At 37.9% G+C, this 23,540-nt stretch overlaps 1 protein-coding gene across 1 annotated transcript in view; it reads left to right on the forward strand.

Annotated features, from left to right (window-relative positions):
• Positions 1-23,540, forward strand: part of ARHGEF38 (Rho guanine nucleotide exchange factor 38) — a 140,973-nt gene that overhangs the window by 81,039 nt on the left and 36,394 nt on the right. Inside the window, exons 3-5 of the mRNA XM_090266368.1 lie at positions 415-538; positions 16,441-16,588; positions 22,587-22,604. Coding sequence (XP_090122494.1) covers positions 415-538; positions 16,441-16,588; positions 22,587-22,604 — 290 coding nt within the window. The remainder of the gene's footprint in view (positions 1-414; positions 539-16,440; positions 16,589-22,586; positions 22,605-23,540) is intronic.

The raw sequence follows: 23,540 nt of genomic DNA on the forward strand, positions 1-23,540 counted from the left end.
GGCCTGATGTCTGCTATGTAAGCAGTAAAGTATTCTAAATTCATATACACAGGTACATACCCTCAGAGAGGGCAGTTCATAGAAATACCAGTTAACTGGCTCACATCTTCTTCGCACTATGGTTCTTACAGAAATATGTAGATGTAAACTCCACACACACACACACACACACACACACACAAGAAACAGTTAAAATACAGAAAAAGACAGAGGTAACACATGCACCATCCCAATTTCTTGCATGAGAAACTAAACATTTCCTCTACAAATCCTAAATAAGGGTGTTTACAGAAGTGGCTGGTGAAAGCCCCTTGGGCTGGCATATAAAACACTTACTGTTTACCAAGAGAAAACATCCTGAATACAGTGTCCTTCCATCAGCTGCGGCTAAGTATTTGTGTATGTTTTTTTTAGATTGATCGGCTGGATGTGGATAGCTTATTTAGCAATATTGAATCCGTACATCAGATATCAGCCAAGCTGCTGTCATTGTTGGAAGAGGCTACAACAGACGTGGAACCGGCCATGCAAGTAATTGGTATGTTTATTCTCCTCTCCCTCTACAATACAACAGGAAATAATATTTCAATAACTTCCCTTTGCTTTGGTTTTATAGTTCTGACTCACCAAACTTCCCAGGAGATATATAAATGCTAAACCCATCTTTAGGCTCATTGTAATTACACAAACTCTGTATTTGTTTTGAAATGGGTTTATAGCCATTTGCTAAAGTCTCACAGTAGCATAAGCACACCATTTGCCTTTTAATTTTCAATCTTTCAACCTCTTTGCCTTCCAGATGTTCTCATTTTGTTTTATGACTGACACTTACTTGATCTTTAAAAGAATTAAATATTTAAATACTTTAGACTCTTTATTGATTTTAGTCACATTGTGTTTCAGATCTATACCTACAAATCCATTGACTTTTGGATTGTAAATTTTTTTGTGTAAAAAATTTATAAGATTTATAAGACAACAAGCTCAACTTTTTTCATGCTTTTGCTTTTGTTCTCTATATTATTTTCTTCTTAAATATGTTTTCAGTCTCAAACAACCACAGATTATTTTCTTACTCTGGTACAATTTTTGAAAAACATAGAGATATCATTAGAAATATGTTAAGCCAATTTTTATTCTCTTAGGGGTTGCAAAGGGAATACTGTGTGTGAACTTTTTGAAGACAGTTGCCACATCAAGATCTCATCCACATAGTGCCAGATAGGCCAAGAATTTTTTTAAAAACTTTATTATTTTTCTGTTTCACACATAATATGCAAAATATGCTCATTACAAAAATATTAAAATATTAGGAGCACACAGGGTAATGTACCCATACAATGCAACTCTCTTCCCCTTAAAAAGCCATTGCTATATGTTTGATGTGGGTCTTTCTGTTTGGGACAGGCACAGAGACACAAATACACACTCACACTTTATATATTTATTCATTATGTTTTTATCAGTTAATGGAAATCAGTTATAAAAATGATATGATATTGATCTTGTTAAGTACTTATGGATGACCCAAAGATTAATAAACCAGGCTGATCTTATACAAAAGATGAATCAACCTGGCTATTTTTTTACAGATCAAAATGCCAATTCACTCAAAAAGATTCTCCCACCGAAAGGTTTAAAATTCAATTATTTCTTGTGATTAAATGTCTTCATTATGTACTGAGTTTGTGGTCCCCTAAAATGTATTTGTTGAAACCCTAACCCCCAATGTGATGGCGTTTATAGGTGGGGCCTCTGAGAGGTAATTCAGGGTTAGAGGAGGTTATAAAGGGTGTTTCCTCATGGTAGGATTAGTGTCCTACTAATGAGAAGAAGAGAAAACAGAGTTCCCTCTCTCTGTCCCTCTCCACCATGCGAGGACACAATGAGAAGATGACCCTCTGCAAGGCAGGAAGGAGGTCCTCACCAGAAATTGAATTCACTGGCACTTTGAGCTTGGGCTTCCCAGCCTCTAGAACTGTGAGAAATAAATGTCTATCATGTAGGCCACCCAGTCTTCGTTATTTTGCTATGACAGCCTGGTTGTTGATTAATATAGTTTCCACTATATTGTAAAAATATTTTCTAGAGGGAAAACTCTACTCAGTATATCTTTAGTTTGGATTTATTAGCCAATCACTTATTAATTCACTCGATAGATAGTTATTAGGCAGCAGCATATTCACAGACTCAGATGCTGTATGGCAGTATCACGTATCAAAAGATGACAGAGTTCATCTCCATTCTTCAAAAGTCTGCAATAAAACAGTTCCTTGACTCAAAGGCATTTGCATAATACACCATCAAAGTAATTTCCACATAACTGAAGACCTTCAGAATATAAAGAGAATATTTCCAGATGGGGAATCAGAAGAAGATTCTTGAAGATATTACTCAGGCTTGAAGGTATAGGTCAGATTTCATCAAGTGAGTTCCAGGCTGGGAAGACAAGTAGGAGAACAGTGTGAACAAAAGCATGGACATCAAGTGCCAAATGCCAAGGGTGTTTAGGAAATGGGGGGTGATCAGTGAAGCTGGAGTGAAGGATTTATGCAAAGGAAGAATGACAACTGAATCTGTAAGTACAGAATAGGAACAGACCATATGAGAAATCAAAGTTTGGAATTTACTCTACAGGTAGTAAGGAGACATTAAAAGTTTTTTCAGCAAGAGTGTGATGAGACCCAAAAGTTTCTGGAAAAATAAAACTATGGTAAGTATAAAGAAAATGGATAGAAGGAGAAAATGAGTCCTAGACCAATGGATAGGTAGTTATAAATAATGCAGTATGTGGTGACAGGCATGTAGGCTAATTTGGATACAGTAAGGATTAAAAATAAGGGCCAGCTTCAAGGGAAATGTGGGCAAAAGCATACAGAATGTTCCGGGGTTGGCTGCATGTGCTGAGACAAAGACAATTCCAGGTTTAAGGAGACACGTATCCTGATTTGCCTAGGACATCCTAGTTTTAGCCTATTGTTCAATCATCCACTCCAGTTTAACATTTGTCCTGGATTTTCTTCTTTTCAAAGAAGGATCATCATTAATAGTTGTGTTTCAAGAGATTTGATAAAACCTCTACATTGTACTTTAATTTCTGATACACAGTGTCTCCTAGTACAGGATAAGAGGCAGGTGCATTTGCCAGAGTTCTCACTGCAACATGTGGTAAATGCTGAAAGACAGCCCATCCCTGCTTTTCCATCTTTTTCTAGTTCCAAGGAAACTTACATCTTCCTTTGAAGTATAGCATGCAGGGCACAGGCTGATAAAATGATGACCTTTGAACACGAGCAGCTAGCAGCAGCTAACTGCAACCTGTTCTGCTGGGGAAAGGAGATATATTTAATGCTACAGATCCTGCCGTCCACTTGGTATGTCATGGCCCGTGCTGGGTGGCACATGCCATGACCTGTGAGAGGCATGAAACCACCAGGATAAAAGTCAATAGGTTTAGTGAGACATGTAGGGAATTAAAGATTAGACATAAGTGCACCACGTGTGGGAGGCAGAGGCTGAGCTGTCCTGCTATAGAGCATCTGGATGCTGCTGCTATAGTAGGTTATGTATGACATAAATCTATCACTTTTTATTGTCCATAAAATCTATAATTATATTACTTTTCAATAAACCAATTCAGAAACATGGGTTTAATGCATACGTGTTTAATAAAAATTAAGTATCAATTTTTGTGTTTCTCAAGAAAAGTTGATGATAAACATACAACACACAAAATATCATCCACTGTGGGGTCCTTAATACTATCACTGACCATAAGACAATCAGAAGACAGAAATCTGCTGAAGAAGCAGCAACAACAAAAACTAGTCACTATTTTAAAAACTGCCCATTATTTTAAAACATCCTTGGCATTTTGCATTTGCTCTTAATGCTTTTTGTTCATGTTGCTACTTCCACTTAGAATCTTCTTCTCAACCTGGGCCCCTCTTGTTGAAATCTGACCTACCTTTAAGCCCAAGTGCACATGATTTAATGCATGCAGCTTGATTTCATTTAGGTCAAATGGCAGTTACCTTAAATTAATTTCTCTCATTTTAAAATCCAAGTTTCCTTGGGCCTATGAACAATATAAAGCAATGGCTATTAATGAGTTGACATCATAAGTAGAAGAGTTTTCAAACAGTTCAATTATGACAGTTTTATAACAGTGTGAGCCAATGAATTAAATAGAAAATCAATTAATTCAAATAACAGTTTAGAAGTGTTTAATTCAATTTACAGAATGAAAGAAAAGCTTCTGAAAGTTGACTGTGTCAAAGTTGAATTTTCTGACCTTATTGTAAATGCTACTATAACTTTAAAAATTAAACCTGTGAATCAAATGATAATACAAATATATATTTTGATGGAGCTCAGCATCACAGTGAAATAATGTTTTTACTATTAAAAGAAATCTGTGGAGCAGAAATGTATTGGGATTGATGATGGTGCATATGTAATAAAGCAGAAATGGTAACTACTCAAAATTCATGCATAGTTTTAGATATACAAAGATAGATTGAACTACACACAATATTTGGAAGGTAAAGTTGATGTTCATTTAAAAAATAATCTTATGCATGACAGCACACATTTTCTTTCCTGCTGGTCACTAATTGGCTTTTAGAAACTGCATTTTATTCAAAACCATTTGAAGGGTTTTGGTTAAAATATTCAATGCACAGTGAAAAAGGAGTAATTTCAGCTTTTTAATTTTTATAATTGCAATTATTGAAAACAAAATTGCAAATGGGGAGACTTCCAGCCAAGATGGAGGCCTAGACTGACACGCTCCATCTCCCTCCACAACTAAGAAGAAATACAACTACCACAAAACCAGAAATAACCAGAAGTTCCAGAAAATAAATGGAAGTCCATCATATGAAGTTATAAAGAAGTAGTACTCGTCTGGACGGGTAGGAGGGGTGAAGCCAGGGCGGAGAGATCAAGCTGTGCTGGTGGTGGCAGCAGCAGCGATGGCAGTGGGACAGTGGTAAGCATAGACACCCGTATTTAAGGGGAGGTGAGAAGCTCCTGGGGAGCACCCTCGGCTGCAGACCAGGACTGTCAGCTTGCGATTCCAACACCAGGGAAGGCAGACCCCTATTGCCTTGGATTGTGAGGCCTGGAGGGGGTTGGGATGGAGGAGGAGGCTCCCGGTCTCTCAGCAGAGAGTAAACAGCAGGAATCCATCTTGGACCCCCACCCCTACAGAAAATGCCACAGTGTGGTAAAAAGGATTGCCTGGTTGTGATGAGTGCACGGGGCTCCGCCCCCTATAGCGTAGGAGGTGTGACAGCTCTGTCCAGAAGGAAAGGTAAACACAAAACTGTCAGGATGGCACAGATCATGATAGAGATCCCAGTGATGAGGCTGACCAGACAGCAAATATCTAATCTAACAGACCAGCAGATAGGAAATCTTTCTGAGACACAGTTCAGAGCTTTGGTTATAAAAATGCTTACAGACCTAACAGCAGATCTTAAACAAGACGGGGAAGGAATGAAGGCTAGTCCTGCTGAAATGAACAAAAACACATACAAAGCTAGTGGTGAATGAAAGAAAACCAGGGGCCAGATCAACAAATCGGAACATAGGGAAGGAACAAACAGTCAACCAGTGCAGAAAGAGGAAACGAAAAGTGAGGAAAGTGAGGGGAGGCTCAGAAACCTATGGGACAGCTATAAGCAGGCCAATATCTAAGTCGTAGGTTGCCAGAGGGTGAGGAGGAGGAGCTGGAAATTGAATAATTATGTGAAAAAATAATGAAGCAGGACTTCCCTAACTTGGGGAAGGAAGTGGACTCACAGTTCCAGGAAGCACAGAGAGTTCCAAAAAAACCGGACCCAAGGAGGGCCACACCAGGATACATTATAATCAAGGTGTCAAGAATTAAGGATGGGGAAAGAATCTTAAAAGCAGTGACAGAGAAGAGGAGAATTACATATAGGGGGTTCCCAATGGGACTGTTGGCTGATTTCTCAAAAGAAACTGCAGGCAAGAAGGGACTGGCAAAGTAATGAAAAGCAAAAACCTACAACCACAAATACTCTATCCAGCAAAGCTGTCATTCAGAATAGAAGGGCAGAGAAAGTGTTTCCAGGACAAAGTAAAACCGAAGGAGTTCATTAGATCCAAACCACTGTTATATGAAATGTTAAAGGGACTTGTTTTGAAGAAAGAGGATCAAAATTATGAACATTAAAATGAAAACTGTATCACAACAACGAACAACAGAAGCAAGGGAACCAAAACAAAGGCAAACTAAGTTGGCAATGAGAGTGGGAAGGGAATTATAGATATGGGGAACATATTGGGGGAAGATCAGCAGGGAAGGGGAAGTGGGGGAAAGGAGGGAGATGGTACAGGAATTGAGAAGCATGGTAGGAGGGAGTGGATTAGACAGGTAGATATTGAGAAGAACTATATGCACAACCAATGGGCATGGACTAGGGGTGGGGACAACTAGAAGGAGGGGGAGTCACTGGGTGGAAGGGAACAAAGGGAAAAGAAATTGGGACAATTGTAACAGCATAATCAATAAAGCTTATTTTTAAAAAATTGCAAGTGGAAAGACACAGAAATTTATCTTTATAAAAACAGAATTAACTCAAAAGTTAAACAATAAGAGTTCATATTGTATAAAATATTTAATTTTTAAATTCTGTAATTATATTTTGGAAAACCTGATTTATGGAAAGAAGCTTTTGATGGAGCTCATTTTTAATAATATAAAGTTATATCCTGTAACAGATTTTGCAATATCAATATTGCACGAACCATAAATAAGAACAGCTTTTTGCTGAGCTTTATTTTGCGAAAACAAAAATAATAAAAGTATACAAATGGAGGCAAAGATATTACCTGTGAGGATATTTGCACCCAACTATTTATACATTTCAACATGGAGGTTTATAATCATAATTTTAATATCTTCCATTTAGTAGAATTTTCTCTGAGCTTATTAATAGTCTTGTATTAATTCACAGGGTAGAATTCTCCTAATTAAAAATATTATGATTTACATATTTGAGCAGCAAAATACATAATGCTAGTATTAGATTTTAACTCATAGGATAAAATAAATTTTGAGTCCATACTTATATAAATAAATGAAAAGAAAGGAAAACAGTAGATTTCAGTGAAGGAATGTAAGAGGAAAGAGGGAAGTAGAAAGCTACCATTAAGCAAACACTTTAGTCCTAATTATTGCAGACAAAAATCTACTGATCAATGCTAGATTTAGTGGCTGGAAGTTTGAGGAGAAATACAGTTTTCATAGTTTCCAAGTATCTCCTAAGTAATGATTAATCTCAAAGGGAAAAGCAGGTGGTGACTTTACAGTAAGAAGCCAGTCAGAGAACACCTTAATCAAGTGATCAAGGTCAACAATAAAAAAAATCCCAGGAAATGACACACAGTCACATAATGAAACTAGTGATACAATGCCCTTAGGGGGATATGATATCATGTCTTGGTACCTTTGTTCAAAATGTGTACAATTATGAGAAAACATTAGACATCAGCAAACTCACATGAGACTCATTCAACAAAATAACTGATTAGTACTCTTCTAAAAAGTCAAGGTCATTAAAGACAAGATAAGACTGAGAAGGTGCAGTTTGTTAATGGCTGCAGGAGACTAAGGAGGAGTAACATAAATACAAGTGGGAGCCCGGATAGGTTCTACAACAGTAAAGGAACACTAATGTTGAAGTTCAAATGAGGCGTGTAGTTAATAGTATTGAAGGAAACTTCATTTCCTTTTTCTGACAACGTACTATGGTTATGTAAGATGTTAACATAGGGGAAGCTCAGTGAGGAATATTTGGAACCTATTTGTACTATTTTTGCAATTTTTCTTTAAGTATAAAAATAGTTCAAAATAAAGTTAAAAATATGATTTACAAATGAAACAGAGATGTCCACAATTTCAAAGTTACTAACCATGAGTTGGAACTTTGAAGATTATAAAAAATAGGAAGGTTATTTTAAAAATTAAAACAGTAAGGCCATATTTGAAAAATAAGGAATTGGAGTCATATTTTCATCCCCTGACATTTTGTATGTAGACTAGCCTTGTGGTTTGCTTTGGCCAATAAAATGTGGCAAAAATGATGTTCTACAACAGCATTGCGACATCCACTCTCTGCACAGGGAGAAAGAAGGCTCAAATTAGCCATTCGTTCTAATCAATACAATCAAGCCTTGGACATGTGAGTAAAGCCCTCCTCAGCCAGCTGGCCACTAGCCACAGACTGCAAGCATATGAATAAACCCCATCAACACACATTGGGACACCTCATACCAGCTGAGCCCTTCTCAAATTGTCAGCCTTGAGAATTATGAGCAAACAATGTTGTTTTAAGTCTTTCAATTTGGGGGTGATTTTTGGAGGGTCTGCAGCAATAGCTAAGTAATACAGTTTCACTGTGAAGAGATTAATTAATTTAACCCAGATGATGAGGAAAAAAACTTGGTTTGGAAGATGTGTTTTGTGCTGGGACTTGAAGGATTTAGAAAGGTGGACACTGTAACTAATGACTTTCTAAATGACAAATGGCATAAAGGGAGGAGAGTATGGGAAATTCTTATAAAACACAGCAATCCAATATGGCTGGAGCGCAGAGCCAAGGAGAGCTCCATGACCTATGCATAGTAGCCATGTCAATGCAGAATTCAGTGGCAATTTCAATCACCAAACATCTTGCACTAAACACTTTCTGCCAAAGCTCTTACATTTCATAATATAAACTGATTCTTGGTGAGGTATTCCAACATCATTATCCACAAAATGAAAGACAAGGTGTCCCATTTCTCTGTCCTTAGATGATACAAATGACAATTTGTAAGCCATAGCTCTAGTATTAAAGAGGAGACTCCCCTGATACCTAAACAAACCAGGAGGAGGATTTTATTCAATAATAACCTTGGGGTTTGGATGAGGCATATGTTTATAGATATGAGAACTCTGGGGAACTGTCTGGACTATCATGCCAGGGTAGAAACTGGATTTTAGAATCTTGACTGAAGCAGGCTGTCTAAATAGGAAATGGGTTGTAAATCTTTAGAGATGGGGGTATGAGATGTGGCTCTTGTTTTCACTTAAACTGACAACCAGTCAATTTAACAATATAAGAAAATCATGAGCAAGAACAAGACAAGTAGGATGATAGTATAGATTTTAAGAATGCAAGGGTCAAGTTGACTTAGGTTTACATCTTGGCTCACTAGACATGCAATCTTAGGCAAATTGCAAAATCTCATTGAACTTCAATTTCTTTTTTTGACATCTGAGACAATAACACCTACCCCACTGACTGCTTGTGGAGGTTAAATAAAACCGTTTATGAGTAATGATAGCCCAGTTTTATGCTTAATAAATATTTGGTACATGATGTTCCTTGCATGTTGTTATCCTGAGAACGTTAAGTTTATCTATTTGCAAAGCTTAATTTCTTAAAATTGTTTTTCTATTATGGTTGTCCCATTTTCCCCCCATTGCACTCCCCTGCCCCACCTACCTCCCCCCTCTCCCACAATCAATCCCCACCCTGTTGTCCATGTCCATGGGTCATTCATATTAGTTCCTTGACTAGACCCTTCCCCTTCTATCCCCCGCTTTCTTCCTCTCCCCTCCCATCTGCTCACTGTCACTCTGTTCCTTGTTTACATGCCTCTGGTTCTATTGGGCTCATTTGTTTGTTTTGTTTATTAGTTTTCTGTACTAGGTAAGAACACTTGGTATTTGTTTTTCGCCTCCTGGCTTATTTCATTAAGAATAATACACTCAAATGGTAGGAGTTCCTTCTTTCTTTCTGCTGCATAGTACTCCATTGTGTAAATGTACCACAGTTTCTTGATCCACTCATTCACTGATGGGCACTTAGGTTGTTTCCAGCACTTGGCTATTGTAAAGTATTGCTATGAACATAGGGGTGTATAAGTTCTTTTGAATTGGTGTTTCAGGATTCTTTGGGTATAATCCGAGCAGTGGAATTGCTGGATCAAAAGGCAGTTCCATTTTTAGATTTTTGAGGAAATTCCATATGTTTTCCACAGCGGCTGCACCAGTCTGCATTCCCACCAACAGTGCACTAGTGTCCCCTTCTCTCCACATCCTCACCAGCACTTACTGTTTGTTGATTTGTTAAGGATGGCCATTCTGACACGTGTGAAGTGGTATCTCATTGTGGTTTTAATTGATTTTTCAATGTGTATAACAATTGAATAAAATGTGAATGTCTCCCCAGGGATCCTGATTGTGTTTTTCAAACAAATCCTATTCAGTAGGTGTGTGTGGTTTTTTTAAATGCTCCCAATATCTATGCATCTTGATGATTCATATATCTAATAAGGCAACACATATTTTTCTATAAAGGGTGATTTAATATCTAGAATATCATTTTCACATTTGATAGAATGTATAGTAATTGCAGTAGCCACTTTCCAAAGATGGCCCCCCATGGACCAAGCCTCTTGGTAGTCACACTACTATGTGGTCTAGTCCCATACTGACTTTGGACTGGACCTGAAACTTACCGTGCCAGCAGCTGGGCCTAAGCCTGAAGAAAGGATGGCATTTTCTACTTCTGTAATTTGGGGAGCCTGCCACTTAAGAAGTCCAGCTGCCCTGCTGGAATATTACACAGAGAGGTCACATGAAGAGAGATTAGACCTGACACTAGGTAGAGTGAGAACGTGGCCCAGCTGCCCCTGGTGAGGCACCAGACAGCCGCCTTGGACCTTCTATCCAGTGAAGCCCTGAGATGACTAGAGCCCAGCAGACACCAAGGGGAGCAGATGAACCACTCAGCTGCTCTTCACCAAGCCACAGGATCCTGAGAGAAAATCAAAACAGTTGTTTCAAGGTACTAAGTTTTAGGGTTCTTTGTTACACAGCAATATATCAGCAAAGCAAGGCTTGTGCCCACTTAAGCATTTGCAACAATGTTGTCATGTTTCAAAATATTAAAGAAAAGGCTAACTTATGAATATTTAAAAGTCTACTTTATGTGCCTGCCTCATGCCCATGGTTCTGGAAACAGAGCTGAAAGAAGCCTGTGGGAAAGAGAGTGTAATTTGTGATAGGCCTTTCCCGAGGGTGAGTTTATCCTTGGAGGGAAAGATGATTTAGAGCTTTCTGTTCTTTGAAGGTGTGAACTGCTGGACTGCAGTTCTATGGCAGTTCTTCGTCCTCCTACGGCAGTGCCTCTCGTGTGTCCCTGAAACAGGAATCTCTGCCTTCAGCAGATATTGTGAGAAGAGCATCGGTTGCTGACTATTCGTGCTGTGAGGCTGTGTGCGAGATGCCACAAATGAGCTCACCTCAATAATTTTTCTAGTATTATTACTGTTATATTGTGTGTGTTTTACTTAGAACACAGATGGGCTTGACCTAGGGCCTTCTGCCCAGCTCAGACAGGTTTGGAGTGTCCTGCATACTGGAACATGCGGGGCTCTCAGAGACAGACCCAGATGCAGCAGCTCAAAGGTCAGGGCATCTTATTCCAAATGATGGCAGTAACATGCTAACTGTCAGCTTGAGAGACTAGGACAGAAAAAAGAGGGGCAAGGCTTCAGGGTCAAGTACATGTCCATCCACACAGGAAAGAGAACATCATCAGAAGGCAGGCACCAGGACACAATGTGGAGGTTGGCCCTCCAAGCTCCTGAGTGAGGTCAACACGGGTCCCAGGATTATTAGGACTTATTTCTTATAATAAAAATAATACTAGGGTGGCTTAGCAATAAGTTCTACAGTTCTTCTCTCTGAGGAGAACAATAAGTTCTAGGATTTTCTGCTGGTGGAGTTGGCTTGTGGAGGTCAGTGGGTTTGCTGTGCAGTCACATGTGAACGGAGCTGTGAAAAGTCAAATGTTTCAGAGAAAACACATGGAAATGAAATCTTAATTCTATGGTGTAAGAGTTCCCTGAGTCCATTCCCAACCACCAGAAAGTGAAAATGAGAAGCACACTGGCAGCGGTGCAGACTTGAAAGTTCACAATAGCCCAGAAAGAGCATGGCCTTTACATGGAGATAGATCTGCCTTTAACTCTGGCTCTGTCACTCCAGCTCTGTGGCTGAGGTCAAATCAGTTGGGTCAGTGAGGACTGCACTTTCCGGCTTGCAACAGGAATCTCACCAAAAGAACTTAATGAAAACGGACTTTTTTCCCCTCAAAAAACAAGAAATCTATGATTCAATAGTTCATGACTGGAGCAGCTGCCTGCTGTCTCCTTGCAGCTTTTTCCTTCATAGTATTTGACGTGGGGCATTTGGCTTCATGGCCTCAAGATGGCTACTTTACTGCCAAGTACACCTCCTGCAGGAAATAAGAGCAAAACCTCTCCCCAATGTTTTTACATCGTGGGGGTGGGGTGGGGGAATACAAGCCCTTCCCAGTGACTTCTACCGATATCTCATGATTTCATTTCACCCACATTATTTAGTTTTGTACACATACAAGGTCTGTCCAGGAGACATCCAGCCATATAATAGGAAACATAGAGACATTTACAGAAGAAGCTATAAGGTAAAGACACATTGTACGTAGGACAGTGACGCCTCAGTCCCCTTCAGAGTAGGCACCTTGGGACCTCACACAGTTCTCCCAATCGCCATCAGCTGCCCCATCATGTTTTTCTGAATCTTGTCAATGGTCTGAAATCTCTTCCCTTTCAAAGGTGATTTTAGTTTTGGGAAAAGCCAGAGGTCACAAGGTGCTATATCTGGGCTGTACAGGGGCTGAATCACTGGGTGATATGATGTTTGGCAAAAAACTCTGCACGAGACATGATGCATGAGTGGGCGTGTTATCTTGATGAAGATGCCAATCACCAGTTGCCTGAGCTGTGGCCTTCTGAGTCATTCAAATAGACTCTGCAGAGGAATGTTCAAGCTTGATGCAAAATTTGATGCAGATTTGTTGCTCTACTTGCTCAGTCATTTTGAATGCGGTGACCACACAGTACACATGCTCACTCAACGGCATCTATCGCCCCCACTGACTAGTACAGTGAGGTTGTGAAGTTGGGTCAGAATACTTCGGAGGCCTCATTATAAGTAAGGTATGGAACATGCTGGGCATGGACATGAAAGTCTGGAAGTGAAGAAGAGGTGAGCCAACAAGAGGAACATGAATATATTTACATTAGTGAGGGGAACAATGTGCAACACAGGAATAATGACACCAGGAACTAAAATGTGTTCAATATCCTTGGGACTTGTTTTTAAAGGAGATAACTAAGGAAATTCAAAAGGGTGCATTCTTTTTCTTTATCCTTTTGTATGTCAGCTAGTGCAGAAAGTCAGGTTGTAGATTTTTTTTTAAGAAGCACATGATAGTTATATTTATTTTATAGGATTCTGGGGTCTTTGTGACAGGCAGCGAGAACGAAATTACCTTCACTGGTCCCTTCACTACCTCTAATCATCCCTTCAAACCCACATACATAAGATAGAGCAGCTGTCCTTCAGCACTGAAGAAACGCAGCTGAGAGTTATGTTACCGTGGAAACAGAATCTTTTTTTTTTTTTTTTTTTTTTTTTGCCGCAAGATACATCACTTCATCTGCACTATTATGAAGCAGAATACATTGGTAGGGCTGGGAGGAAAATCAAATATTCTTCCCGCCAGTGTTGTACTTGGCCTTTGGGTGAATAAATGACTTTCAATTAGAGTACTTAAATATCTTTTAACTTTAATAATTATTATGAGAGCCCCAAAAGAATTTTACCTGGAAAAGAGTAAAAATTTTGACTCTGCTGTTAAGGGAAGTATAAATTCTTTCAAACTAGACCACTTTTGTTAAAGAAAATACAAGAGAGTTTACAATTAATGGTTTCATCGTGTGTAAAATAAATGTCCTTTGTTTTTTGACTTTCTGACTTGATCCTATGGTGGATTTATGAGAGTGTCTTTACCTCTTTCTTTCTTTGTCTCTAAGCAGCTTTGTAGGGAACATACATATTTACACCTTCATCTTGTGCTGGGCTGTGAGAATTCAGATTCCCTCTCCTTGCCTTGCTCCTGAGCATCCTCTGAGCCTGGCACTCAAACCCAAACTGGGCCTTAATTACCTCACCCAGTCAAAGTCCTCTCTCCCATTTGCCACCTGGCTCTGTCCCTGGGAGGCTCTCTTCATCTTATGCCCAACCCTAAATTTAGTCACTATTTTATTTTATTTTATCTTTTTGTTACTCCTCTATTTCTTACTGTTTGTGTGGCTAACTATTTTGAAGAGAAAATCTATAAGACTTAAAATGCTAGAGAGCTCAACTCAGTACAATCTCAGGAACAAAACAGGAGTTCCTCATCCCTTCAGTTCTGAAGAGTCTCACAGTTGCTGAGTTTCCTAGCAAGTCCAAAATAATGCTGATAAAACACACACACACACACACACATAAACAGAGTCTAACTATAATCATAGCGAAATCCCATGTAGTGAAAAGAAAAGAAAAAGCTTTTTATTTATTGGTTGGATATAAGTTATAAAAGCACTGGTGTTTAAATTCTAGAGATAGTAAAGCAACATTAAGACACAAGTGGCATTAATTGAGCAATTTGTCAGTGCCAGAAACATTTTACATCCATATCCCATTTAATTCTCAAATTCATCTTGAGAATTACTATTACTTATCCCCATTTTATAAATGATATCATTGAGAGTCAAAGAATTTATTTTATTGTTTTTTTTATTACAGTTGTCCCACTTTTTCCCCCATTGCTCCCCCACCCCCACCCCCGCTTCTCCTACAGTCAATCCCCACCCCGTTGTCCACGTCCATGGGCCATTTATACTAGTTCCTTGACTAGACCCTTCTCCTTCTTACTCCTCTTCTCTCCCTCCCAGAATTTTTTAAAAACCATTCACAAAGTCACCACCCAAACCCTACATGACAGCGATTTCTGATTCTTTCCAGCTCCACCACTTTGCAAACCTCTGATGTGTGAGGGCTAAAGCCTAACAAAAAAAAATGGGTGAAACGTATTCTGTAATCCTGGCTTTGCCAAAAACAAATGACATGAAGATCAAATGACAACTTGAGAACACAAAATGAATAATTGCCTGCCATTTATAATCATAATATTTACACTAATTCTTCCATTAACAGCAATCATAACAGCAGTAGACTATATATTTAGGTTCTTGTTGCTAAGACTTTGGAAAAATCATTTATTTCTTTTAAACTCAGATTTGTCTATTCTTATTTAATAAGAATAACTTCTCTCCCCATGTATATAGGGAGTTGAGCAGTTAATGTGTGCAAAACATGTCAAAAATACAGAGTACTTCTGTTTCTAAAGGAAGAATGAGTTGTCGGTCCAGATTAGTATGTTCATATCACTCCCAATAAACTCTGCTCAAATCATTATTAAATCGAAGTCTGCAATGCTTTAGAGAGCAGACTCTATCACATATTTGTGTGTGTGTGTGTGTGTGTGTATTGTAAATTATTTTAACATGGTGCAGGGTTGGGTAGTGGATGCTCAATAGCTCAATACACATTTTTAAGTGAAAGAGTAGGTGACTAAATCAAACCATTGTTCATTGTCTACTTGAGCCATCAGTTAGAGATACAATTTTATCATCCTATCAAAATAATTTCTTAAATGCTTGGACACAATTAACGGAAGTTGTTTTATGAAAATACAGTCATAACCTCTGTTCATAGTGTTATCCAATTAACATTATTTATTATATCCATTATTTTAACAGAAATAATGTCCAATTCATTTTGTTATCACATAGAAGGAAATATTTTATTTATTAAAACTCCATTGCTTGCCTTTCAGAGAACCTCAGGAAATGTTAGTGAAAGATAATTTACCTAGGTCCTCAAATTTCACTTCCCATATTTTTAATAAATTAACAAAGACTGTTTCATTTTGAGTATTTACTATGTACATACTGTACTCTGAACTTCACACACACTATGTTTAGTTTTAATAATGACCCTATGAAAATGGATCTATTATTGCTCCCATTTTATAGGTGAGAAAACAGATTCAGAGGGTATAAATAAATTGTCCAAGTCATAACCTGTCCAAGTCTACCCAATCTAAACTCATATGGACTGATTCTAAAATGCTGCTCTTGGCCAGACTCTGCACACCAGCCAAGGGCAAAGTCACCCTTGAGAAACCGAGCTTCCGTTTGCTGCCTATCTCCCTTGCCTATCTCCCTTTATCCTTTGTTTTGTAAAAGAAAGGGAGGGAGGGAGAAAAAAAGGAAGGAGAGAGAAAAGAGGAAGGAACTTGGGGAAAGGAAAAGGGGGAAGGTCACTGAATATCTTCCACCCCTTCTGAATAACCCCAGGGATAAAGTGGGATCCATATAACTTTTAACCACACTAGTCAACATTGCTGAATAAATATGAGAAAGCCCCACTGAGTCTGACTTGATGTCATTTTGCCTTTGTTCTACGTTTGTCAGGAGAAGTCTTCCTGCAGATTAAAGGACCACTGGAAGATATTTATAAAACCTACTGCTATCACCACGATGAAGCGCACAGTGTACTGGAGTCCTATGAAAAGGAGGAGGAGCTGAAGCAACATTTGAGCCTCTGCATTCAGTCCTTAAAGTAAGGCCTTTCAAAGGATGATTTCTGTCCGTTCTCAGTTGCCTAACAGGGGACATTTTAACTGGCTTTAGATGAAAGGTCTCATGTAAATCCTAGGTTTTATGAGACTGGCAGAAATCTCTACTTTGTGTTCATTCTCTTTATGAAAAGCTGATGCACCAGGCACCCTGATTGACTTTTTTTTTTCCTCCCAGGAAGATGACTAAAAATAACATGGGAACAAATGCAAGGCTCTGTAGACATAGAAAAATGTAATATCAAAAAGTGAAATGCAGAAGAAAGCCCCTCCTTAAATCTGTTGTTACCTGCCTGCGCCACATAGGGCAAGGGAGAGGGGAGACACCTCCTGGCACCAAGACCCATGCAGAACAGGGAATAATGAAGTCAGTGCAATGCCCGTGACCCTGTGGTTGACCCTCACCTTCCCCCAGAGCAGAGAGTGGTGAACACAGGTCAGGCCCTGCTAAATAGTCTGTTGTGGGAAGGTTAGTCATGCCCTCCTAAATTGTTTGTGGGTGGTGCTACCTAATATATATATTTTTATCTAGAAGAAATTCCTATGCACTATAAAAATCTGGAAAATGTAAGAAAACATGAATACAATAAAAAAGGCTTGCTATTCCATGTATTGATTTCTCACTAAACCATGAATAATAACCATAGTTTGCATTTTATTTTGATCTTATCTGTATGCATATATATGGGCATATTTTGGGGGGGGTGATTCTTTTAAATGGAATTGGTATCTCACTGTGTATATCATCTTCTACCTTACGAAGCTTAAAGCCAAAGTGTCTGCCCTCGTACATATCTTACCCACTGGTTCTGTTGTGGTCTTTCATTTCTCAGGATTACCTATTGTCAAATGGTTTTGATTAGGCCAAGAATTAACCAAACAGAAAGAACTATGTTGTATAAATCAATGCACACAAACCAGTCGGACCTTCTGGTACATCCCCCTTATATATGATATTGTAGGGGCCAAAGGGGGTCTTGATGGAATACAAGAGGCTGGTAGCTGAATTAAAGTGGAATCAGTAGACTAAGTGAGACTACTCCAGAGGAAGCCTTCCCAGGAGAGAACGGGACTGAAAGTGGGTTTAAACGAAGCCCCGAGAAATGTTAAAGACTGACTTTATTGCCCTCTACTGGTCATTAAGTTATGACAGTTCTTTAACCGTTTCATGCCCTTGCTGTGAGAAAGAAAATATGTTTAAGTCCCTAATTCACAAGAATTTATTTAGTGCTTGTGCTGCAGCAAGCATCATTCTGGGTGCTGAAAATACAAAAATAAGTAAGTCTTAAACCCTGCCTATAGGAGCTCAGTATGGCCAGGTAACTAACTCATAAAGATAATATGTGACATGTAGCTCCAGGTCATATTTCCTCACTATTTGAAGTTTAGTTCAGTGTTAACAAATCAAGTCAGAGAAACCTTAAAGTTTGAAGTTGTACTTATATTCATATATTATATATTAGGAGCAAACTCTTCTAAATATAAAGGTACACCACCACCCCGCCCCCTTGGGAGAAATAATGGTGTTATCCTGGGTGTGAATGAACACCTTTTCCGCCTTAAACTAGTGGCAACATCTAATCCAATAAATGTCTATGTTTGAGCCACTTTCCTCCCTCAGTTTCTAGAATGAAAGCGAGAAACCCTATAGTAAGGGAACATCTAACACCTGGATCATCAGTCCAACTCCAAGCCCAGGAATGGCATTCCACACGGGAGGAGGATGTAGTCCATTACTTCATTCAGCATGTGCTCTTAGTGGCTGACCAGAAGTGGAACTGTCTCTTCAGAGGGGATGAACATTAGTTTATTATTCACTAGACCTTGACTCCTAAGAGAAAGAAATTGACCCTGTCAGAATATTTAACTATGCAGTAGAGCTCCATATCATAACCCTTAAAAAGCAGCTAAAGACAGAGGCAATGTTCAACTTCATGAAGTCCGAATCACTGAAAATTACTTTCACATCCAATGGTTTATTTGATCTTTTTCTGAAAGCCTCAAAGTATTGCCCTGGTGATGTCCCAAATCTTGTGTATTCAGCACCAGTCTGATTTTAGGGAATAATTTCAGGTACTGGAAGTTGCTAAGGTTTAGAAAGCACGAATCCAAAGGAAGTTGCATTGGCAGAACTATTTTTTAAGGGAAAGAAAATAAAAATAAAATAGCTTAAATTAGCACTCTTCTCCCCAAAGTTGCCTTTTCATGAACATAAAGTTAATGACAAACTGGACTGGACTGCCTGAAAGCTGAGAGCAGTAGAATTATTGACATTACTATAGTACTGACCTCAATTAAGCTAAGCTTTAAATTCTGAGAAACAGGCTTTCTAACAGGTTTATAGGTCAAAGAGAGTCTGGAGCACCCAAAGGCTTGCCAAGTAATCAGTCACAGCTATTACTGTGGCTCTGCCTTCTCCTTGTGGCTAAATAACAGAGCCAAGTGCACAATTGCCAGTTTCTAATGAACATTAGGTGTGGCCTCTAATCTTCCACGGTGGGAGAGATATTAGGATATCCACGAGAGAAGTGGATTCATGCTTCAGAAGTTAAAGAGGAATTTAAAGCAACCTAGGTTACATTTTAACCAAAATTAAAATAAGTTTATTGAGGGCTTAATAAATATTTATTAAGAATGCTAGATAATATTGAAAACATTTTTAAAGTGTATGTAAATCATAGTTCTTGCCTCCTAGGAGCACATCTTCTAGTTGGGTAGATAAACTAAACCATCTGGAAAGTTTAATAACAGTACCAGAGTTAATTTAAATAACACACCGGAAGCTATCACTAATTTCCAAGAAGATAGTAGAGAGATTGTCTGCTTCTGTAACAGACATGAGCTCATAACCTTTGGCTATTCTTTGAAGCCCACTATCTTTCAAGAGAGAAAATAACATTTGTATCCAGAAAATGATTTTGAATCCCTTTGAAATATTAGGACAGTGTTTCTTGGTGTGTGTGTTTCCTGGCGTCAAATCAACCAAGGATACATATTATAAGTATACAGATTCCTAAACTCTGCTCCAAACCAAAAAAAGATGGCTGAGGGTCCAATTCAGGAATCAGCACATTAAGAAGCACCTTCAGGTGATTGTGGGTACACACTCAAGAACTACTTTAGAAGGAGAATTGCCCACAGTTCTTTCTAGCTGTTTTCCTGAAGCGCATGAGTTCCTCCCCACCCCATGGCAATAGATATAATCTAGGCAGTAATTTCAGGGTTTGGAGACCTTAAGAAAGAAAAGACTAAAGCTGTCTGGAAGCACAGTACTGTGTCTGCACCTGTGGCATACACATTGGAAATCTGCATGTTTTTACTTAGTCAACAGGGAGTGTTTATGCATTGCATTAGGGACCCTTATGATTACAGGAAATACTGTATTTATACAATCTCTAAATTTATGGAAGTTATTTGCTAAAGATCTAGTTACTCAGCCTCTTTGGGGTTATTTAAGGTTTCTCATCTGTACAAGAAAAGTGAAAAATAGAATAGCTATTAATGCCAGTGTAGCTATAATAAGAATAGCCTGTCTGCTTCCTTCTTTTTCTGTTTTTTTTTTTTTTTTCTCTAGTTATAAATACCACCAAATCTCAGCTGCCTTTCAGAGCCCTAGAGATCTGTTTATTTTTGTAATAGAGAAAAAAATGAAGGGGCTTTTCCAAACTTTTTGGTAGCTGGAAGACACATTTCTAGCTTCATGTCTAGTTATAAATTTATCTACATTTTATTTCCTAACTAAGTTCATCATCCATAGAAGGAAAACCTAATTACAGTCATCTGGGTGCTTTGGTTGCTCATATTTCTGCCAAAGCTTCTCCATTCAGAGAGGAAGCTAAAAGTTCACCCAACACAAACTCTAAAAGAATAGATTTCAATTTGTTTACCACATTTTGTATTTCTTAATATTATTGTAATGGAGTGTCCCGCATGAAAAATTACTTTTGTAAATTCTTTCAGTTCTTTGTTATATGGCATTATATTTGAATAAACACAAATCTTTAAGGGATAGCTACAAAAAAAGTGTGTTAATTGTGAGTCAAATTATAATGAGCCCACGAGTGTAGGAGTTGTAGCAGTGGATATGTTGATTTAGTTTATCCCTTAAAAGGATAAATGAACACAATTTAACTTCCTCCTAAGCTGTCCTTGGCTGGGGTTAACTTCTGGAAAACTTTTATCCTAAAGGAGATTTTTTTTTAAAATAATAAGCAAATAAAAAGGGGATGTTATAATATACTGCCACTATTTCATTATGCTCACAACGTAAACCTGTTGAAGATCTCTCAGGTCCTTTTTCAAAAAACGTTGTACTTGCATTAAACACAGCCTTTAACTTATAATATTTAGGTTTTATTTTATTTGGGAAAAAAGTGAACTAGAAGGAGAAAGATTTTCCATTTCTTCTCTAGGAGTGAAAAGAACAGTCTTTTAACTTCAAAGTATGTGTTTTGGTTCTGAAATGATCACATTGTTCACTTGTTTGTTTCCACTGAAAATTGCATTTTTATTTTTAGTCAACTTTTCTCCCAAATTTTCTGATGCATGATCCACAGCGCATACTGGAAAAATAAAATTCCTCATTAGAAGGGACTAGAAATTGGGGAAAGAATGTGAACTTAAAGGAAATGAATGGAAGGACATATTGGGCAAGAGGGTAGTTGTGGTGCAATTTCTTCCATTGGAGTAGAAGAGTTCTCTTAAGTTCATTAACATTCAGCATAGAGATCTATCACTGAATTTTTCTCAGTCATTGAATATGAAAATACCATCTACTATTATGAGATTTGGTTAAACATTTTTTCTATATTGAAAACATTTACTGTATTCCAAAAGACTGGAAACCAGAGCTCAAGGTGATCACATTATTGACACCAGTTATCACTTTACTTCTCTATAACCACATGAGACTCCTAGAAAACCCTCATTACCCTTATTTCTGAAATTTAACTGGAATGAGTCCCATTTTTTTATTAATTAATTTGACAAGTATGTTTTGGCCTCCTGCCATATGCCAGTCACGTTTTCAGGTACTGGGGCTACAGCAGAGAACAAAACACATGTAGATCCTTGCCCTCACTGGGATGGGGGAGTAGAGCAGGAGACAACAGACTGAAGCGGTATAGGGTTTATTGGAAAGTGGCAAAACATAATGAGGAGGGATAAAACAGGGAGTGAGGGTAAAGAGTACAATGGGAGGCAGGATACAATTTTTTCAGGGTTGGTCAGGAAAGGCTTCACTGGGAAGGAACTTTTGAGCAAAGAAGTAAAGGAGATGAGGGAGCCTTCTCTAGAAGAAGAGCAACCAGTCAGGACAGCATGTGCAAAGACCTCCAGGCAGGAGCCTGGCTTCCGGCTTTGCAGAGCAAGGCCTGTGTGTCACCACAGGAGGGAGAGAAGGTGATCAACACCAAAGGAGGTAGAGAGGAGTTGGAAGGGGATGCAGAGCAACGGCCTTGAAAGGACTTGAGTTTTACTTGAGCAAATGAAAGCCACAAAGCTAGCAATACCTTGCGCAAGTTTCTGTGGAATTTTCTCATTAAATAGGTAAATTGTTTATAATCTGCATCACACTATATACAAAGACATTACAGAGCACAGTCATTTTCTGCAAGTCAGTCACACTTTCCTTTGTAATCTTGTAATCTCAGTTCTCCTGTTATGTTTAATAGAATCTTTTTTATAATATAACTGAAAATTGACCTTTAAATGTATTTTCAACTGATGAAAATTTACTATGATATGAATCAATAGTTTTTAATTTTATACTTTATAGTAGAAAACAAAAATGGTACATATATACTGAAATAAAATTTAGGGATATGATTATAAAATAATGAGACAAATTCTATAAAACATTCATGAAAACAATGACTTATAACTTTCTTTTATGTAACAAAACTTAAAAATTTGTATAATGCTTGCATATTACCTCAAATATGTGGATTTACATGAATTTACTTTTTCCCCCTTCTCTTACAGGGAAATATACATCCAAGAGTAAGTACTTTTATTTTAATAATAAAAATCAAATGTAACAGTCATGAGGAAGAGCTGTTGAATATTTCTGTACAAATCAGAATTTTTAGTTTTTGCAATTATGTTTATTGCTTTTAATAAAGAAATCAAGATTTTGAAGGCATTTGCCATAGACATTATTGGTGCACTTATTTCCAATTTGTGTGAAATGATCTTATATATTAAGTTCTTAATACATGTACTTTACTAAACTTTTAGAAGAATCCTAGAATCTAATTTACTTAGTAAATCATAAGTGTGCTGGGGTCAGGAACTCTTAGAAACTTCTCATCACACATATGGTTAGGAGTCTTCATATGTCTAAAACACTATTTCCTAAGAACAACATTAGTCTTTAAAGAATCTCAGATTAGTACCATAATGTTTTTGAAGATTCCATAGATTAAGGTACAAAAGAAAAGATTCCTTATGCATTATAGTAAAATATTGTGTTTCTTCTCATTTGGACTCTTCTATGATTTACAAAGAAAAAATCATGCCCACATATATAATATGAAAAGGAAATAGTCAATCACAAAGACTATATTAATTATCTTATAAAAACAACACACACTTTGGAAGATGCCTGTTTTTATGTAAGAAAAGCATGCTTAGTCTGACTAATACTGAAAGGATGATACTGACTTACATACAAAGTCAAATGTATAGGACTTGAAGAAAGCACATGCCTGATTTAGTGTGGTCAACAACTAAGTCCTGAGTTTCCAATCAGTTTGTATGTTTCTCATGTGTGTGTGTATATGTGTATGTGTAGGCTATACATGTAATTTACTTTGTGAATTACAAAATTTACAATTAATTTAACCTGTAAATACCTGTCATTCATGCTTTGGTGCAGAAAAACCATGAGGAAAGACAAAATTCCAGAAGTGAAAGAATCAGGCATCACCCAGGACA

This window comes from Furipterus horrens, unplaced genomic scaffold, assembly GCF_987537825.1.
Source record: "Furipterus horrens unplaced genomic scaffold, mFurHor1.1.pri manual_scaffold_2, whole genome shotgun sequence".
Taxonomy (NCBI): Eukaryota; Metazoa; Chordata; class Mammalia; order Chiroptera; family Furipteridae; genus Furipterus; species Furipterus horrens.